This window comes from Aspergillus neoniger (genome assembly GCF_003184625.1).
Source record: "Aspergillus neoniger CBS 115656 unplaced genomic scaffold BO87scaffold_11, whole genome shotgun sequence".
NCBI lineage: Eukaryota > Fungi > Ascomycota > Eurotiomycetes > Eurotiales > Aspergillaceae > Aspergillus > Aspergillus neoniger.
In genome coordinates this window covers 111,545-124,709 of record NW_020291139.1, presented here as the reverse complement: position 1 = coordinate 124,709, position 13,165 = coordinate 111,545, and the positions used below count along the sequence as shown (strand labels likewise).

Here is a 13,165-nt window from a genome sequence, read left to right as displayed (position 1 = left end):
GGAATCTCGAATGGCCTTCCTTTTTGGGCGGTGACGGGGCAAACAGAACAAACAGCGGGGTTTTCCCAATTGGGCTGGCCGGCCACTAACTGGACGAATTGGGACGATCACCACCATTTGGATCCCCTCCTCGTGTGTTGCCCATTGTTCTTCTCCATTCTTCTTTTTCTTCTTCTTCTTCTTCTCCTTCTCCCCCTTCATTCTCTTCCTCCTCCCTTTTTCCCTCCTTAGTACTGTCGTGCAATCATGTCCACCACTGCCCGCGCCGACTTCGAGGCCGTCTTCCCCTCTTTGCGGGAAGACCTTCTGAACTATGCGAAGCAGTACAAGCTGCCCCAGAACGCTCTCGAGTGGTTCGAGAAGGTAAGTGCTGACCTCCCTTAGTCTTCGCCCCCAAAGTCTATCCCTAACCTAGATTTTCCCTACAATAGGCCCTCAACGTCAACGTCCCCGGTGGAAAGCTCAACCGTGGTCTCTCCGTCCCCGACACCGGTCTCGCTCTCCTGAAGAAGTCCCTGACCGATGAGCAATTCAAGCACCTCAGTCTGCTGGGCTGGCTCACCGAGCTGCTCCAGGCCTTCTTCCTGGTCAGCGACGACATCATGGACGGCTCCATCACCCGTCGTGGCCAGCCCTGCTGGTACAAGCACGAAGGAGTCGGTCTGATCGCCATCAACGACGCCTTCCTGCTCGAGTCCGGCATCTACATTATCCTGAAGAAGTACTTCCGCTCCCACCCCGCCTACATCGACCTCGTCGAGCTCTTCCACGAGACCACCTACCAGACCGAGCTGGGCCAGCTGTGTGACCTGATCACCGCCCCCGAGGACAACGTCAACCTCGACAACTTTTCCATGGAGAAGTACATGTTCATCGTCACCTACAAGACCGCCTACTACAGCTTCTACCTCCCCGTTGCTCTGGCTCTGCACTACCTCCAGCTCGCTACCCCCGAGAACCTGCGTCAGGCCCACGACATCCTCATCCCCTTGGGTCAGTACTTCCAGGTCCAGGATGACTACCTCGATGCCTACGGTGACCCCGCCTTCATCGGCAAGATCGGTACCGATATCCAGGATAACAAGTGCTCGTGGTTGGTCAACCAGGCTCTGCAGCGTTGCAACGCCGAGCAGCGCAAGGTCCTCGACACGGCTTACGGTCGTAAGGACGCCGAGCTGGAGGCCAAGGTCAAGGCCCTGTACAAGGAGCTCGACCTGGAGAAGATCTACAAGGAATACGAGGAAAGTGTTGTGGGTGAAATTCGCACCAAGATCAACAGCATCAACGAGTCGGAGGGTCTGAAGAAGGAGGTCTTCGAGGCCTTCCTCGCGAAGATCTACAAGCGCACTAAATAAGCAAAGACTTTCGGCGATTTTCTTCGGAGGAATGATATACCCGCCTACCCTTCTACGCCGCGTCTTCTTAATCCTACATAATAATTTCCCCGTACATTGTGCCCTACATACCCCCATCGAGATAGATTAGCTGAACTTGAGACGTACATTGCATACACAGCTCTCCACTATTCATTTACAATTTGTTGACCGTACAGTAATCACACCCTCGTCCTACAACATCTGCCCAAATCCCTCGGCACGAACATTCCATTGGGCCGGAAACCCCGGTGCAAAGTCCTGCTGACTGCTGTTTGTTGCAGCATCCCAACCTCCAGCCATCATCGCAACAGCCAACAAGAGGGCTGAACTTCCAGGAAAGTAAGGGGTTGGTGCCTTGGTTCCCACCGGCATACCCACGTCGTCAAATTGGAAATTCGAATGCACCAGATACTGCACCGCGCCGTCTACGTCTCCCAGCCGTGCCGCGTTCATCGCCAGCATGGGGAAGTCCCAGCCCCAGCAGGTCGTGAAGTTCCAATCACTGGCGACTTGGGCTGCGGTCGCCGATACGAGTGATTGGTTGATCGCTGTGGTTGAGGGTAGGAGACCGTAGATGCCAGTGAGTGCCGGGTGGTCGGTTACGGTATCAGGGCCTGTCCACATATGTGGGATGCCTTCGTAGAGTGTGTATGTGAGTACTTGGTCGCCCGTCGTTTCGTCTACAGTATAGACGGTTGGTAGTGGTGCAAGGTTGTCTTTGACGTGTTTCCATTCCTGCGGAGCTTGCTGGCCACGTCGGGCTTTCCAGGATATGGCTACATCGAGACCGAAGTGCCAGTATGCCAACTCGAAGGTGGGGTTTCGGGTGCTGTTGGGGGGTGTATTCTCTGAGACGGGGTACATTGGAGGGCCGAGATCATATACGCTTGTTGAGGTGTTCCAGAAGGCATAAGATGCCATGAAGTCTGCCGATTCTGTCAGTACGTGGTCCCATTTCGCTAGGACATCTTCCGTGTTTCTTCCTGCATGTCGGGCAGACTGATACTCCGTCTCTGCGAAGTAAAAGACATGGGGTTGCTGCCATATGAGCAGGGCGTTGATCTCGCCCGGCGCAGATCTCCCGCTTGGGTCGCTCATCTTGCCCCATCTCAAGCCGCTATATCCCTGGTCAGCTGCCCTTTGCATCGACGAGGGAAGGAACCGATTGTAGACACCGATGCTCCGCTCCAGTAAAGGGAGTTTGCCCCAGGGAGTCCAGTGAGCGGAATGCCATAGATACATCTCCATATGGAACTTGCCATACCACCCGTTATTTACTAGACCTGATTCTTGCGGTGGATCATGTCCGGCCTCATTGACAGCTAGCAGGTATTGGGACAGAATCACGCGTCTTTGGATTTCATCTGCTGTTGCATTCGCAGTTTCCGTCAGATCTACGAAGGCGCCCGTTTTCCAGTAGGTTGTCCACCATTGCTGACATCGTGCAATGATGGCATCAAAAGATAGCGAAGAGGACGGGAAGTCATCAATTGGAGAGAATGTTGCTGTGAATTCAAACGCTCTCGTATGGTTCCCGTTCGGCCGCACGACATATCGATGAGAATCGGGAACTCTGGAAACAGACACATTACTACCACTCCACTGCAATGTGGTGTAGTAGGTGGTATTGTCGAGGGTGTGCTGCACCTGGGCCCGGTTACCATTTCCTGCATAGTGCAGGACCGTTGTATGATTTGAGACAGCGTTCCAATCCCCAACAAACGGGGCTTCGAACTTATTATCGTCTGTAGCATACGGATAGTCAAAGAAGACTCCTAAAAGGCCTAGCAATAACAGTTCGGATTGCAAGCGCACTGCTATCTTGTCCGAGCTGGGGTCGACGCTGGTGGTAATGGTGGTCAGATGGCCATCGATAGTAAAATTAGACTGCAGAATACCCTGGTAAACATCCAGTTTTTGCGACTTGTTCTGCAGGTCTTCCTCAGTGTAATTGCTGTAATCTCCGCCGAAAACCAATCCGATGCGACCTAGGTTGATACGATGTGGATTGGCAATCAACCACTGAGAAATCTCTGGTTCTGCAGGGTTGGGCATATCATAATTCACTAGCCGGTCATGCGTCCACCAGTCCAATCCCGTGAAATCTGATGGAGTGGAGTTCGCAGGCAGTGACGAATTGTGCCATCCCCAGGAAGAAAGAATACCGTATGGCAGAAAGGTCTGTAGCCCTGTAATATCTGCTCCGAATGCGAAGTCCCCATTTCCCACCTGTATTGGGGTGCTCGTCGAGCTGGCATTGCGGCGAGGATTGAACCTGGATACAACTTGTGCCCGGTCAATGGAGGGTGGATGTGGAGACTTCGGGGATATCCTAGCCTCGCCGACGTTGGAGAAGAGATAAGGAACTAGGCTGGGACTCGTCAAGGCTAGTGAAGGCCGCATGATGACGATGCGGTGCTAGTCTGCGTAGCGGAAATGTCCTCTTCCAGCATTTTTCCGAGTCGACTTTCATGATAGCCTCGATTCGCCTCTTATAAGTCTCGCACACCCCTCATAACTTCCATCGAAAGCCAGAGGGGTTACAGCTATTTCACAGAAGGCATTCCACGAATCAAATCGGGCAGCGAACATCAAACCCAGCAATGAAATGCCACGATCTGGAGAACACTGGTGTCCGTGCCGATCTCCGCACCACATCTCGGGCCAAACGTTGCCGAAGGGATCGGCTCTGCAGTTCCTGCTAGACAGATTATACTCGGAGTTAGAAATGATATGACGTGAGCATTCTTGAGATTGGCGTGTTGGGAGTTGCGATAGTGTAGTTATCAGAAGAGAAGACCAGCAATGTAGAGAGATAGACACTTTGGATGACAAAAAGGGAAAGATCCATCCACGTGGGCAGCACCTGACCCTGTACCTACCCTTTCTTCCACTACATCTTCAACTCACTTTCGACTATCCTTGCTACCACTTCATCACATATTGGCTGTGAATTTCGGCAGATCCTGGTCACGAGCATTAACTCCTTGTCCCGGTCAAGTTCCGATATACTGTTACCCAAACCTTCCTGGGGCAGGACTCGATACCCCTCAACAGAAAACTAATCTAATTCAATTTAGCAAGAAAGCTGTGGCGCCGAGTGGAGTCGGACTCGTCCAAACTGCCAGTACAGGGCCTCCAATAGGCACTGGTGATTGGAGATTATTATTATCGAACAGGGCCAACCGGCTACGTCGGACAGAGTGGGACGTTGCCCATCCAGTTGTGCTTGGTCAGTTGGTTGATGAATCCCAGCTAAAAGGCTTAATCGCAGAGTCTTGAATCATGCCAGAGCTATCCCATTCGTTACGCTTATCCCATCGGAATTCCGTGTCCTCTATACAGGGGTTGAACGATAAAGAGCAGATACCAGCCATTGAGGGGATCCAAGCGAAAGTAATGGCCGGCAGAGCTTCTTGTTCCATCCATTCTTTGCTGTGGGACATTCGCGCCTGACCCAACAAGGAAAATATCACCGGGATTTTCTCATCATCCCAACAACATCCACTACCTCGTTGGATGAATCAATTAACACTTGCTCTGGCCATTAAAATTCTGGCCTAGAAGAGCATCTCGTCATTTAGCCTGCCATTGTCTGGATAGTCTGCTGCTGCCGGCTTTGAAGCAAGCCACTACCGATGGGCACGGTGGATCTCCCGCGCCCCCATCGAGGCCTTGAAAATCGTGCCAATTCCCCTACCTGTCCTCCCCTATAATCATCATGCCCTTCTTCTCCTGACTCTCATTCATATCTTGTACTTGCCGTTGAGGCGCTATTTTTGATTAATAACGCCGCCTTTGTACAATTCAACGCATGTCTCCTGAGCGCTCGACGTATTTGCCCCTTGCGCCATGATTCCGGGCACTCTAACCGTCGCCCTAGCGGCCTTTCTGTTCCTGGCCTCTGCCTTGGCAGATGTAGGACCCTATTTCGATTCTGAATTGTACGAACAGGGTAGACTGGGATCATGGCCCATTGAGACATATCGTTCGACTTCCACCGTAGGGGCAGCCGTCAACTTTCTGCAGTATGGGCCACAATGCAGAGATGACAAGTATTACTTCATCTCTCCGCGCGGGTATAGCGTGCATAAACCCGGGCCGATGATCCTAGACCACAAGGGTCGCTTGATCTGGACGAAGCCCTACGGCCACACCTACAACTTCAATGTCTACAACTATAAGGGCCAGGATTATTTGACGTTCTGGGTGGGCGACGACGGTAAGGTGGGACACGGCGAGGGCACATACTACATGGTATGGCACCTTCTTTACTCCGCATAGTAATGGGGCAAAGCAATACTAAAGTCTCCAATAAAGCTAGACTCCTCGTACCAGGAAGCTTTCACCCTCAGTGGTGCGAATGGGCTTGCAGCAGATCTTCACGAGTTCCACATCACCCTCGACGAGACTGCAGTTTACACCATCTATGACATCCGCCCGGCAGATATCCGGGTCGCTGGCGGTCCTGAGAATGGCTGGATCTGGGATGGCACGTTCCAGGAAGTTAACATTGAGACGAACGAGCTCCTCTTCGAATGGCGAGCCTCCGAACACTTCGACATCGCCGACGTCTATCGAGGTCGCGAAGGCTCAGGGGAGGATAAGGAACGCCCGTGGGACTATTTCCACATCAACAGCATCGACAAAGACGCCAAAGGCAATTTTCTTGTCTCAGCCCGCTACTGCAACTGCCTGATCTATATCGACGGTCACACAGGCGGAACTATCTGGACTCTAGGCGGCAAGCGAAGCAATTTCACCGATCTTTCAGACGGCGCAGCTACTAATTTCACCTGGCAACACCACGCCCGCTTCCGCGACAATGGCACAGCAATCACCCTCCTTGACAATTCGTCTCGCGGCAGAGGCGCACCCCAGTACCCAAGTCGAGGCCTCTACCTCGACATCGACGAAACCAACATGACCGTGCAAGTCCGACACGAGTACTGGAACGAATACCCGATCAAAAGCCAATCCCAAGGCTCCATCCAAATCCTCGACAGCGGCAACGTCCTAGTCGGATACGGTTTCAGCGCCGCATGGACAGAATTCAGCATGGACGGCGAAGTCCTCTGCCACGCCCACTTCGCACCCGGACGAGACTTCCACACAGGCAAAGTCGTCTCCTACCGCACCTTCAAACACCCCTGGGTCGGCAAGCCGAACACCCTTCCGGACTTCGAAGTATACGCCTATCGCGCCGCAGCCAGTTGGAACGGCGCCACAGAAGTCTCACATTGGGTCTTAGAAGGCACCAACGAAAAGATCTCAGAAACAGCACAACCCACCTTCCTATCCGCCGTTCCGAAAGACGGCTTCGAGACAGTAATCCCCATCCCGAACGACGCAAAATATAAGTACCTACGCGTCCGCGCCGTTAGCGCAAGAGGCGAGACCCTTGCCGCTAGCAAGTTGGCAAGATGGGACCCTACTTCCAACGAAGCAGTCGTCGTGAGTGGTGATAGCAACGATCCCTTCTTTGGCGACAGTGACAAAATCTATGTCATTTTCATATTCCTCACGATTGCGCTGTTCTCCACGGCAGCGATCGGCGCGTTTCTATGGTTCGGCGTCAAGAAGGGCTATCTTGTGTCGTGGTTACGGAGCCGTCGACGGGACGAAAAAGATAAGGAACGCGGGAACTTCCAGCCTTTGAAGCGCTTCGGTGGAGATGAGGAACTGAGTGATGTAGAGGTGGAGGATAGTGTTGAGTTTTCGGCGTTGTTGGGAGATCAGTTGTTGGGTTCGGGGCCGGATGTGGAGAGGGCGGGGAGTATGGATGTTGTTAGGAGGTGATTGTAATTCTTTTCTTTGATTTTGTACTTGCATGTTAGCGAGTAGATCATGTGTACAGCATTATATCTTAATTGTCATGTGGAATTAGGGTACATAGCGTGGGTTGATTTACTTCCATAGGTTGAATGGTCTCCTACGAGAGAATTTGGTTTTATATTGGAAAAATCGTATGATAAAGTGCATTTAGATTGCAGTCATACTAAAAGAGTGCGTAAGCTAGCACATCCAGCTTGACTCGTAAGGTGACCGTTATATAATACTCATCTCTGCTCCAAGAGTGTCAAGCGAGCAGGTTCCTTCTTCGAGCTGACCGAGAATCAATCAAGCCTCAGAAGCAACCTCCAACCGCTTATAACCACCCTCAGCAGCGACCTTCTTCTGCAACTCGGCCATACGCTTCTGATCACCAAGGGGATCGGTGGAATCAGCATCCAGTCCCCACGACAAGTAGTCATTGGTGTAGTTAGCCACGAAGTCGGAACTCAAGATGCCCAACCGTTTTCCATAGTTGGTCACCTTAGCCCAGTCACGACTAACATTCTTCAAGTCACGACTGAAGTACGCGAACGACCGCTCGAAGATCTTCCGGTTAACCGGAGTGCCCATGATCGGCTTCATGTCCACGTACTCCTCGAAAGCGCGGGCGGGCTCAGCCAGAACGTAGTCTGTAGCGCGCTTGACGGCCCGCATGAACTTCTGCACTTTCTCTGGGTTGGCAGCCAGGAAGGCGTCGTTGGCAATGTACAGGATCGAGCAGAAGCAGCAGCATCCGAGCTCGGCGAGCTGGTCGATGCGCAGCATTTGCACGTCGTCGTGGGGCCGGCCCTGCTCGGCGAGCCATTCAGCGAGTTCGACCATCTGGACGTTCTCGAGGCCGATACCCGCGTCGATGTCGCCGCGGATGATGGCTTTGGTTACGTTCATACCGCACCGGACGGCGGTGTAATCGTCGGCGGTCATGCCGTAGTATTTCGTGAGCTCGTCGATTTGGATCTGGGGGTGTGTTGGTTAGGATATGGTGGTGGATTTAGGAAGAGGGTATAGAGGACGAACCTTGCCAAACTCGCCGACGTAGCCGATCTTCTTGCCCTTCAGGGAGCGGAAGTCTTCGGTGATTCCGCTGTCCTTGAGGTAGACAACACCGGTGAAGGGCTCGTCAAGGAGAGAGCCGATCGAGGTGACGGGGAAGTTGCGGGCCTTGGCCTGTTGTTTGGTTAGCTACTGGTTGTGGAAGAAGGGAAAAATAGCTCATACAGCAAGGGTATGAATCATAGCCTTGAAGCCCATGTCAACCTTGCCGCTGCCGATGATCTCGGTGACATCGGAGGGGTCATTGGGCTCGAGGAGAGCAACCTTGAGGCCTTCTTCCTTGAAGTAGCCCTTGCTCTGAGCGAGGTACAGGGGGGCGTGGTACGGGGTCGCGTGCCTTGAAAGAAAGCAACATTTAGCATATATTCTGTGACCTGTTTCAAGCAATCATCAAAGAGATCCCAATCCATACCAGTTGGTCAGGAAGGTGATCTTGTCAGTAGACATCTTGGCACAAATACACTCAGGTCGAGGGTAATTGCAAAGGTCTGGAAACTGTCAGCAACAGAGAGGGATGCGAGATCTCTCTCATCTTTCTGTAGGTCCAATAGTTAGGGGACAATCAGTGCCACGCATGTCCTTTCGCTAGTATTATCTAGATCAAGTTTTGACAGTATAATCTCAGAACGACCGCGCTTCTGCCCCCAAACCGGGGGGGGAAAGGAGCAGAAGCACGAGTCGAACACCTGTCATGCGCGAGCAGTGACTGTTATACTATTGTACGATACCTTGACCCATCTGAACCCATAGCGAAAAGACCCGGAGTCTGATCCTGTGTGCGCGGCCTCATTGTGAGTCGTACCGGACGGTTGGTGAGGAAGTTGTTGAAGAAGGGGAGAAGTAGTAGTAATTTGTTCAGGAAGAGTACAAGTGTAAGTAGATCGTGAGAGGATTGGAGGATGAAAGGAAAAAGAAAGCAAGTGAAGGAGGGGAGAAGACGAGGCATAAATGGGAAGCGGCGGGGTCGAGCGAGACCCTGGACTAAACCCCACCACTAACTTTGTTATCCGCGATTCGCGTCGTCTTCCCTCACCGAGAACAACATCCAGGACCCCCACGAAAACGAAACAGATGTCTCATTGGAGTCCCTCTCACCGGAGTGGTGTGCTCCTGACGTTCTTTCCGGTTCTCCAGCAGTAACCACCTCATCATGAACCTTGTCGCATCCTTTCCCCCGCTTCGAGACCCGCTTGGAAGCACAACGGACAAGGTTATTATGACTCAACTCTGTATGGTTGGCTGGACTAGTCTCAACAACCGGATGTCTTCGGTCACGGCTGGCGGGTCTAGACACTCTTGAGGAAGTATCTGCCTGACTCTGCTTCGGATCGGATGATCAACCTAGCTGCTTGCGCATCGTCGCTCTCAACGGGGCCGATTATCGGTTACTGCGTCGGTGGGTTGCACACAATGGAGGTAATTCGGAGCTTGTGAAAATTTTGGGACCGTAGGGCTACAACATAATCTTCATCGTGCATTCGACTATCTCAACCTGGACCTACTGCGGTAGATTCCAATCAGAAGATACAAATTCGCTGGCTACAACGTTGATGACATATGCAAATGAGGGATAAAACAATGCAAGAATGGAGAGAATGAGCAATGCGAACGGAAAGGAAAATTGAACAACAAAGTGAAATGCCATGCTGACCAGAGCGACGGGCTAATGCAGCTACCATCGCTTCTGAATGAAGTTCGCTTTGGATAAAATAGCAAGGGGGTGACCAAAAGCAGTATTTCACACGCGGCCGATTAGTGAGAGCAAGTAAACTCGAACACGATTATTCCACCAAGAACGGTACCTCGGACATGCAAGTTATTCAGAATTCCAGGCTGTCGCGCTGGGCTATCCTGTCAGTCGATCAACTGTCTCCATTGACTGACAGCTGATCGAGCGGCGACGCCGGACGGTCGGCATTCTTCTTCGTGCGTAGGGTGAGCGGAAAGTAATGGTCATCTGGCTCCTCTTCCTCGCTAGTACTAGATTAAAGTGATCGTCAGCATCGATGCTCCTTGTGTCATTCCTACACCGGGGAGCTGGGATGGTGGACTTACGGCAGTCGCCATGCGACATAGTCCTCCGTACTCAAGCCTTCTTTCACCTCCTGCAGGGAGGCAAAGTCCCCGGGAGTCATCATACCAGAACGATCTCTCGGGGAGCCAGGTACGGATAAGGGTCGCGATATTTTCTGCTCCGTGCCACCGATTACATCGTAGACATCATCGGGCGTGCCGAATGACGAAGGATAGGCTGCATAACTGTGTGAGCACTCTTACATATAATGGCTTGGAGATACACATACCTCGACGGAGTGCCAACTGCCGAGCCTTGACATACTCCAGACCCATGCGCTTCCAGTCCAGGAGGTCACTCAGACGCTCTGTCCGGTTCCGCTGGTTGATCCGTTGGCGCCGACTCTTCTGGGTGAAGTTGAACATGAATTCCGTCAACTGATTAACGGAGTCATCAACGCCTTTCATGCGACGGTCCACAATATAGATGCCGTAATCGGACGAATTCTCGATCAACTCCTCCATGTAGCAACCGAATCCAGACAGGTTTGTGGTAATACTCGGGACACCCATCACGGTACACTCAGCCGGCGTGTATCCCCAAGGCTCGTAGTACGAGGGGAACACCCCAAGATGGGTACCCCGAACGAAGTCGTCATAGTCCAAGGGTAGCACCGGGTTAGATGAGTTCAGGAACTCCGGGTGGAAGACAACCTTGACCCGGTCAGACTCGTGGTTGAAAAGTTGAACACGACGGATCTGGTTCAGAATGGGATCTTCGTGATCATTGTACATGTTATGCGTGACAATCGGAGGCAAAGAGTGTCGCTTCATGGCGAAGAGTCTGCGGCGCAGTAGCACACGATCTTGGCTAGCCATCAGGTCTTTCTCGTCCGGCATGTTGTCGCCTTCCTTCCATGCTAGACACCGCTCGTACATTCGTCTCCCAATGCCCTTTTCGATCATCTCGATTGTGTCCTTCAGAGACTTCACAACAGCCTGACCCTTGAGCGCTTCAACGGTCAGGGATGACGTCTGAGCAGGCATGATAATGAACGCGACGACGGTCATTTTAGAACCTGCCTCTTTCAGACGGTGATTCAAACGTGCCAGGCCCTCGATGAACATATCCACTCCTTTGTTTCGGAACTCATAGCGTCCGGCAGTAAATACGTAGAGGGTATTGTCCAAGTCAAAGTTGTTATGGCCATAGAAATGACCCCGCACGAAATCATTGATCTTCTCCTTGGATTGCGAATGTAGGTTCTGGAATTCATGGACAGCCGAGAACTTCTTCACGTTCAGTCCGTTGGGCAGCACGCCATCAGGCTTCCGTTTAAGAAGATGCTCACTCTCAAAGGCCGTGATATGCGACACCGTCGTGAAGACATCCGCTGTGTGTGCGGCAGCTCGCTCAATGCAGTAGCGGTGATAGATCCCTCGTTTGCCAGCTTCCGCATCCACATCAAAGTGCTGGAGGTTGTTGTAGAAGTCCACCGACCCGGCGCACAGATACCGACCGAGCAAGGTCGCGTGGGTGGTGAATATTGTCGTCAGGTCCATATGCCGCTTCTTGGTCAGCGGCAAGGCGACACCAGCAAGCCATTCGTGAAAATGAGCAACCACTGCACGGCGACGCTCATGAGCGATAAACTGAGTCGAAGATCATTAGCATATGCGCACGTGCAGTCAGCGGTCCATGCGCTTAGGATACGTACCTCTCCCAAGAACCATGCCACCAGGTAGCCGAAAACAATGGCTTCGTTGGTCTCGGTATCGGCAGAAGGGGACGGAATACCAGCTGCATTCCAGAGATCGCCTTTCCACTCGTCCAGATATTTGTAACCAGTGCCTGTGTCGATAAGAAGCACGCGCGGAGCACCCTCAATCAGCCAGCGACCGTAGACAATCTCGATCCCGCGCTCCTTCATGGACTGGATGGTCTCGATCATGCGAGGATTTGACGGAGTTAACTCCTCGACCTCTACAGCCGCCGAAGCACGATTGAGAGGACCGATCAGGGTGTAGCGGTCGCCATACTCGGCGGTGGTCACGGGAGCTTTAGACTTGAGCACCGAGTAGATACCTCCCACCCGGTTGGCCACTTCCGTCGCTACCTCGAATAGAATGTGATTGCGAACATCGCGCTTTATGGGCTCTTGGCCATTATCCTCACTGGCCATGCTTGCTTTGAGAGCGCTCAGAGGAAGTGTAGCGCTGGAAGGGTTATGAATAGCTTAACGAAAGGAGAGAAAGCAAGGAAGAATAGAAAGAGAAAGACGGAGCTGTAGGAGAGGTAGGAGTAGGTAATAGTAATTCTTTAACTGGCGCAGAACACGAGGGACAAGCGCATCCGGGGGGTGGCAGCAAGCTCAGCAAAGCTCGAGGAAGAGGAGAAAAGTTGAGGTGACGTGCGGGGGAAGAACAGGCAACGGGTGGCGGGGGGAAAGAAACTAAGGGAAAACGAAGGGAATATCAATCAAGCAGGGAGCAAGTGGTTGGACCGCAAGGAGGGGGTTCCGATTCTTTTCATTTCACTCCCTTTCCTCCAACAGGTTCAATTCACGCTACGAGACAGCATCCTTCGCGCAATGGCCCGACCAGGGTGCCGGGAAAAGCTCACCGAAGGGCCCCCGTGCTATAGCCAAGGTTTGGAGAGTTGCACGGACGCATCCCCGGTTCTGGCTTGATGGACCACTGAAGGGGGGATCCCCCCGGCAAATGACAACCCCGGTTGGTCTGTCGATTGCAGAATCATCCGACCAGATGATGATGATGGGTTGCAACGTTCCAGCTGGGAAGCTCGGACTTGCACGACCCTGCTATCTGCGCCCATCGCGCCTACAGCTTGGTGGAAGAGAGGGAGAGGGGAAGAGGGAAGTTTTACA

At 52.6% G+C, this 13,165-nt stretch overlaps 6 protein-coding genes across 6 annotated transcripts; 3 read left to right on the top strand and 3 right to left on the bottom strand.

The window, feature by feature from the left end:
* The first annotated feature begins 121 nt into the window (after positions 1-121).
* erg20 (bifunctional (2E,6E)-farnesyl diphosphate synthase/dimethylallyltranstransferase) lies at positions 122-1,516 on the top strand. The gene is made up of 2 exons (XM_025628832.1): positions 122-363; positions 432-1,516. The coding sequence occupies exons 1-2, from the start codon at positions 247-249 to the stop codon at positions 1,353-1,355; spliced, it is 1,041 nt and encodes a 346-aa protein (XP_025481110.1). The 5' UTR covers positions 122-246; the 3' UTR covers positions 1,356-1,516.
* Positions 1,517-1,568: 52 nt separating this feature from the next.
* Positions 1,569-3,779, bottom strand: BO87DRAFT_355916 (uncharacterized protein; the record flags this gene model as incomplete). Its single annotated transcript, XM_025621353.1, has 1 exon — positions 1,569-3,779. One exon carries the CDS (start codon positions 3,777-3,779, stop codon positions 1,569-1,571), a length of 2,211 nt encoding a protein of 736 aa, XP_025481109.1.
* Positions 3,780-3,882: 103 nt separating this feature from the next.
* On the top strand, positions 3,883-4,943 carry BO87DRAFT_20426 (uncharacterized protein). Its single transcript, XM_025618573.1, has 2 exons — positions 3,883-4,088; positions 4,259-4,943. Exons 1-2 carry the CDS (start codon positions 3,985-3,987, stop codon positions 4,656-4,658), a joined length of 504 nt encoding a protein of 167 aa, XP_025481108.1. The 5' UTR covers positions 3,883-3,984; the 3' UTR covers positions 4,659-4,943.
* A 285-nt stretch (positions 4,944-5,228) lies between these two features.
* Positions 5,229-7,175, top strand: BO87DRAFT_305600 (arylsulfotransferase family protein; the record flags this gene model as incomplete). The annotated part of the gene is made up of 2 exons (XM_025619327.1): positions 5,229-5,633; positions 5,697-7,175. The coding sequence occupies 2 exons, from the start codon at positions 5,229-5,231 to the stop codon at positions 7,173-7,175; spliced, it is 1,884 nt and encodes a 627-aa protein (XP_025481107.1).
* A 138-nt stretch (positions 7,176-7,313) lies between these two features.
* BO87DRAFT_375268 (NMT1/THI5 family protein) lies at positions 7,314-9,132 on the bottom strand. The gene is made up of 4 exons (XM_025622990.1): positions 8,677-9,132; positions 8,430-8,601; positions 8,229-8,378; positions 7,314-8,168 (listed from the first exon to the last, which is right to left on the bottom strand). The coding sequence occupies exons 1-4, from the start codon at positions 8,709-8,711 to the stop codon at positions 7,497-7,499; spliced, it is 1,029 nt and encodes a 342-aa protein (XP_025481106.1). The 5' UTR covers positions 8,712-9,132; the 3' UTR covers positions 7,314-7,496.
* A 994-nt stretch (positions 9,133-10,126) lies between these two features.
* On the bottom strand, positions 10,127-12,460 carry BO87DRAFT_385317 (glycogen [starch] synthase; the record flags this gene model as incomplete). Its single annotated transcript, XM_025624719.1, has 4 exons — positions 10,127-10,244; positions 10,320-10,515; positions 10,568-11,930; positions 11,996-12,460. 4 exons carry the CDS (start codon positions 12,458-12,460, stop codon positions 10,127-10,129), a joined length of 2,142 nt encoding a protein of 713 aa, XP_025481105.1.
* Between the last annotated feature and the right edge of the window lie 705 nt (positions 12,461-13,165).

Bases quoted from the DNA above. Each gene is read 5' to 3' on its own strand.
- erg20 (XM_025628832.1), top strand. From the start codon at position 247: ATGTCCACCACTGCCCGCGCCGACTTCGAGGCCGTCTTCCCCTCTTTG. The intron at 364-431 runs GTAAGTGCTGAC...TCCCTACAATAG, and splicing joins CTCTCGAGTGGTTCGAGAAG to GCCCTCAACGTCAACGTCCC.
- BO87DRAFT_20426 (XM_025618573.1), top strand. From the start codon at position 3,985: ATGCCACGATCTGGAGAACACTGGTGTCCGTGCCGATCTCCGCACCAC. The intron at 4,089-4,258 runs ATACTCGGAGTT...CCCTGTACCTAC, and splicing joins CAGTTCCTGCTAGACAGATT to CCTTTCTTCCACTACATCTT.
- BO87DRAFT_375268 (XM_025622990.1), bottom strand. From the start codon at position 8,711: ATGTCTACTGACAAGATCACCTTCCTGACCAACTG. The intron at 8,379-8,429 runs GTATGAGCTATT...ACCAAACAACAG, and splicing joins CTATGATTCATACCCTTGCT to GCCAAGGCCCGCAACTTCCC. The intron at 8,169-8,228 runs GTTCGTCCTCTA...ACACACCCCCAG, and splicing joins ACGTCGGCGAGTTTGGCAAG to ATCCAAATCGACGAGCTCAC.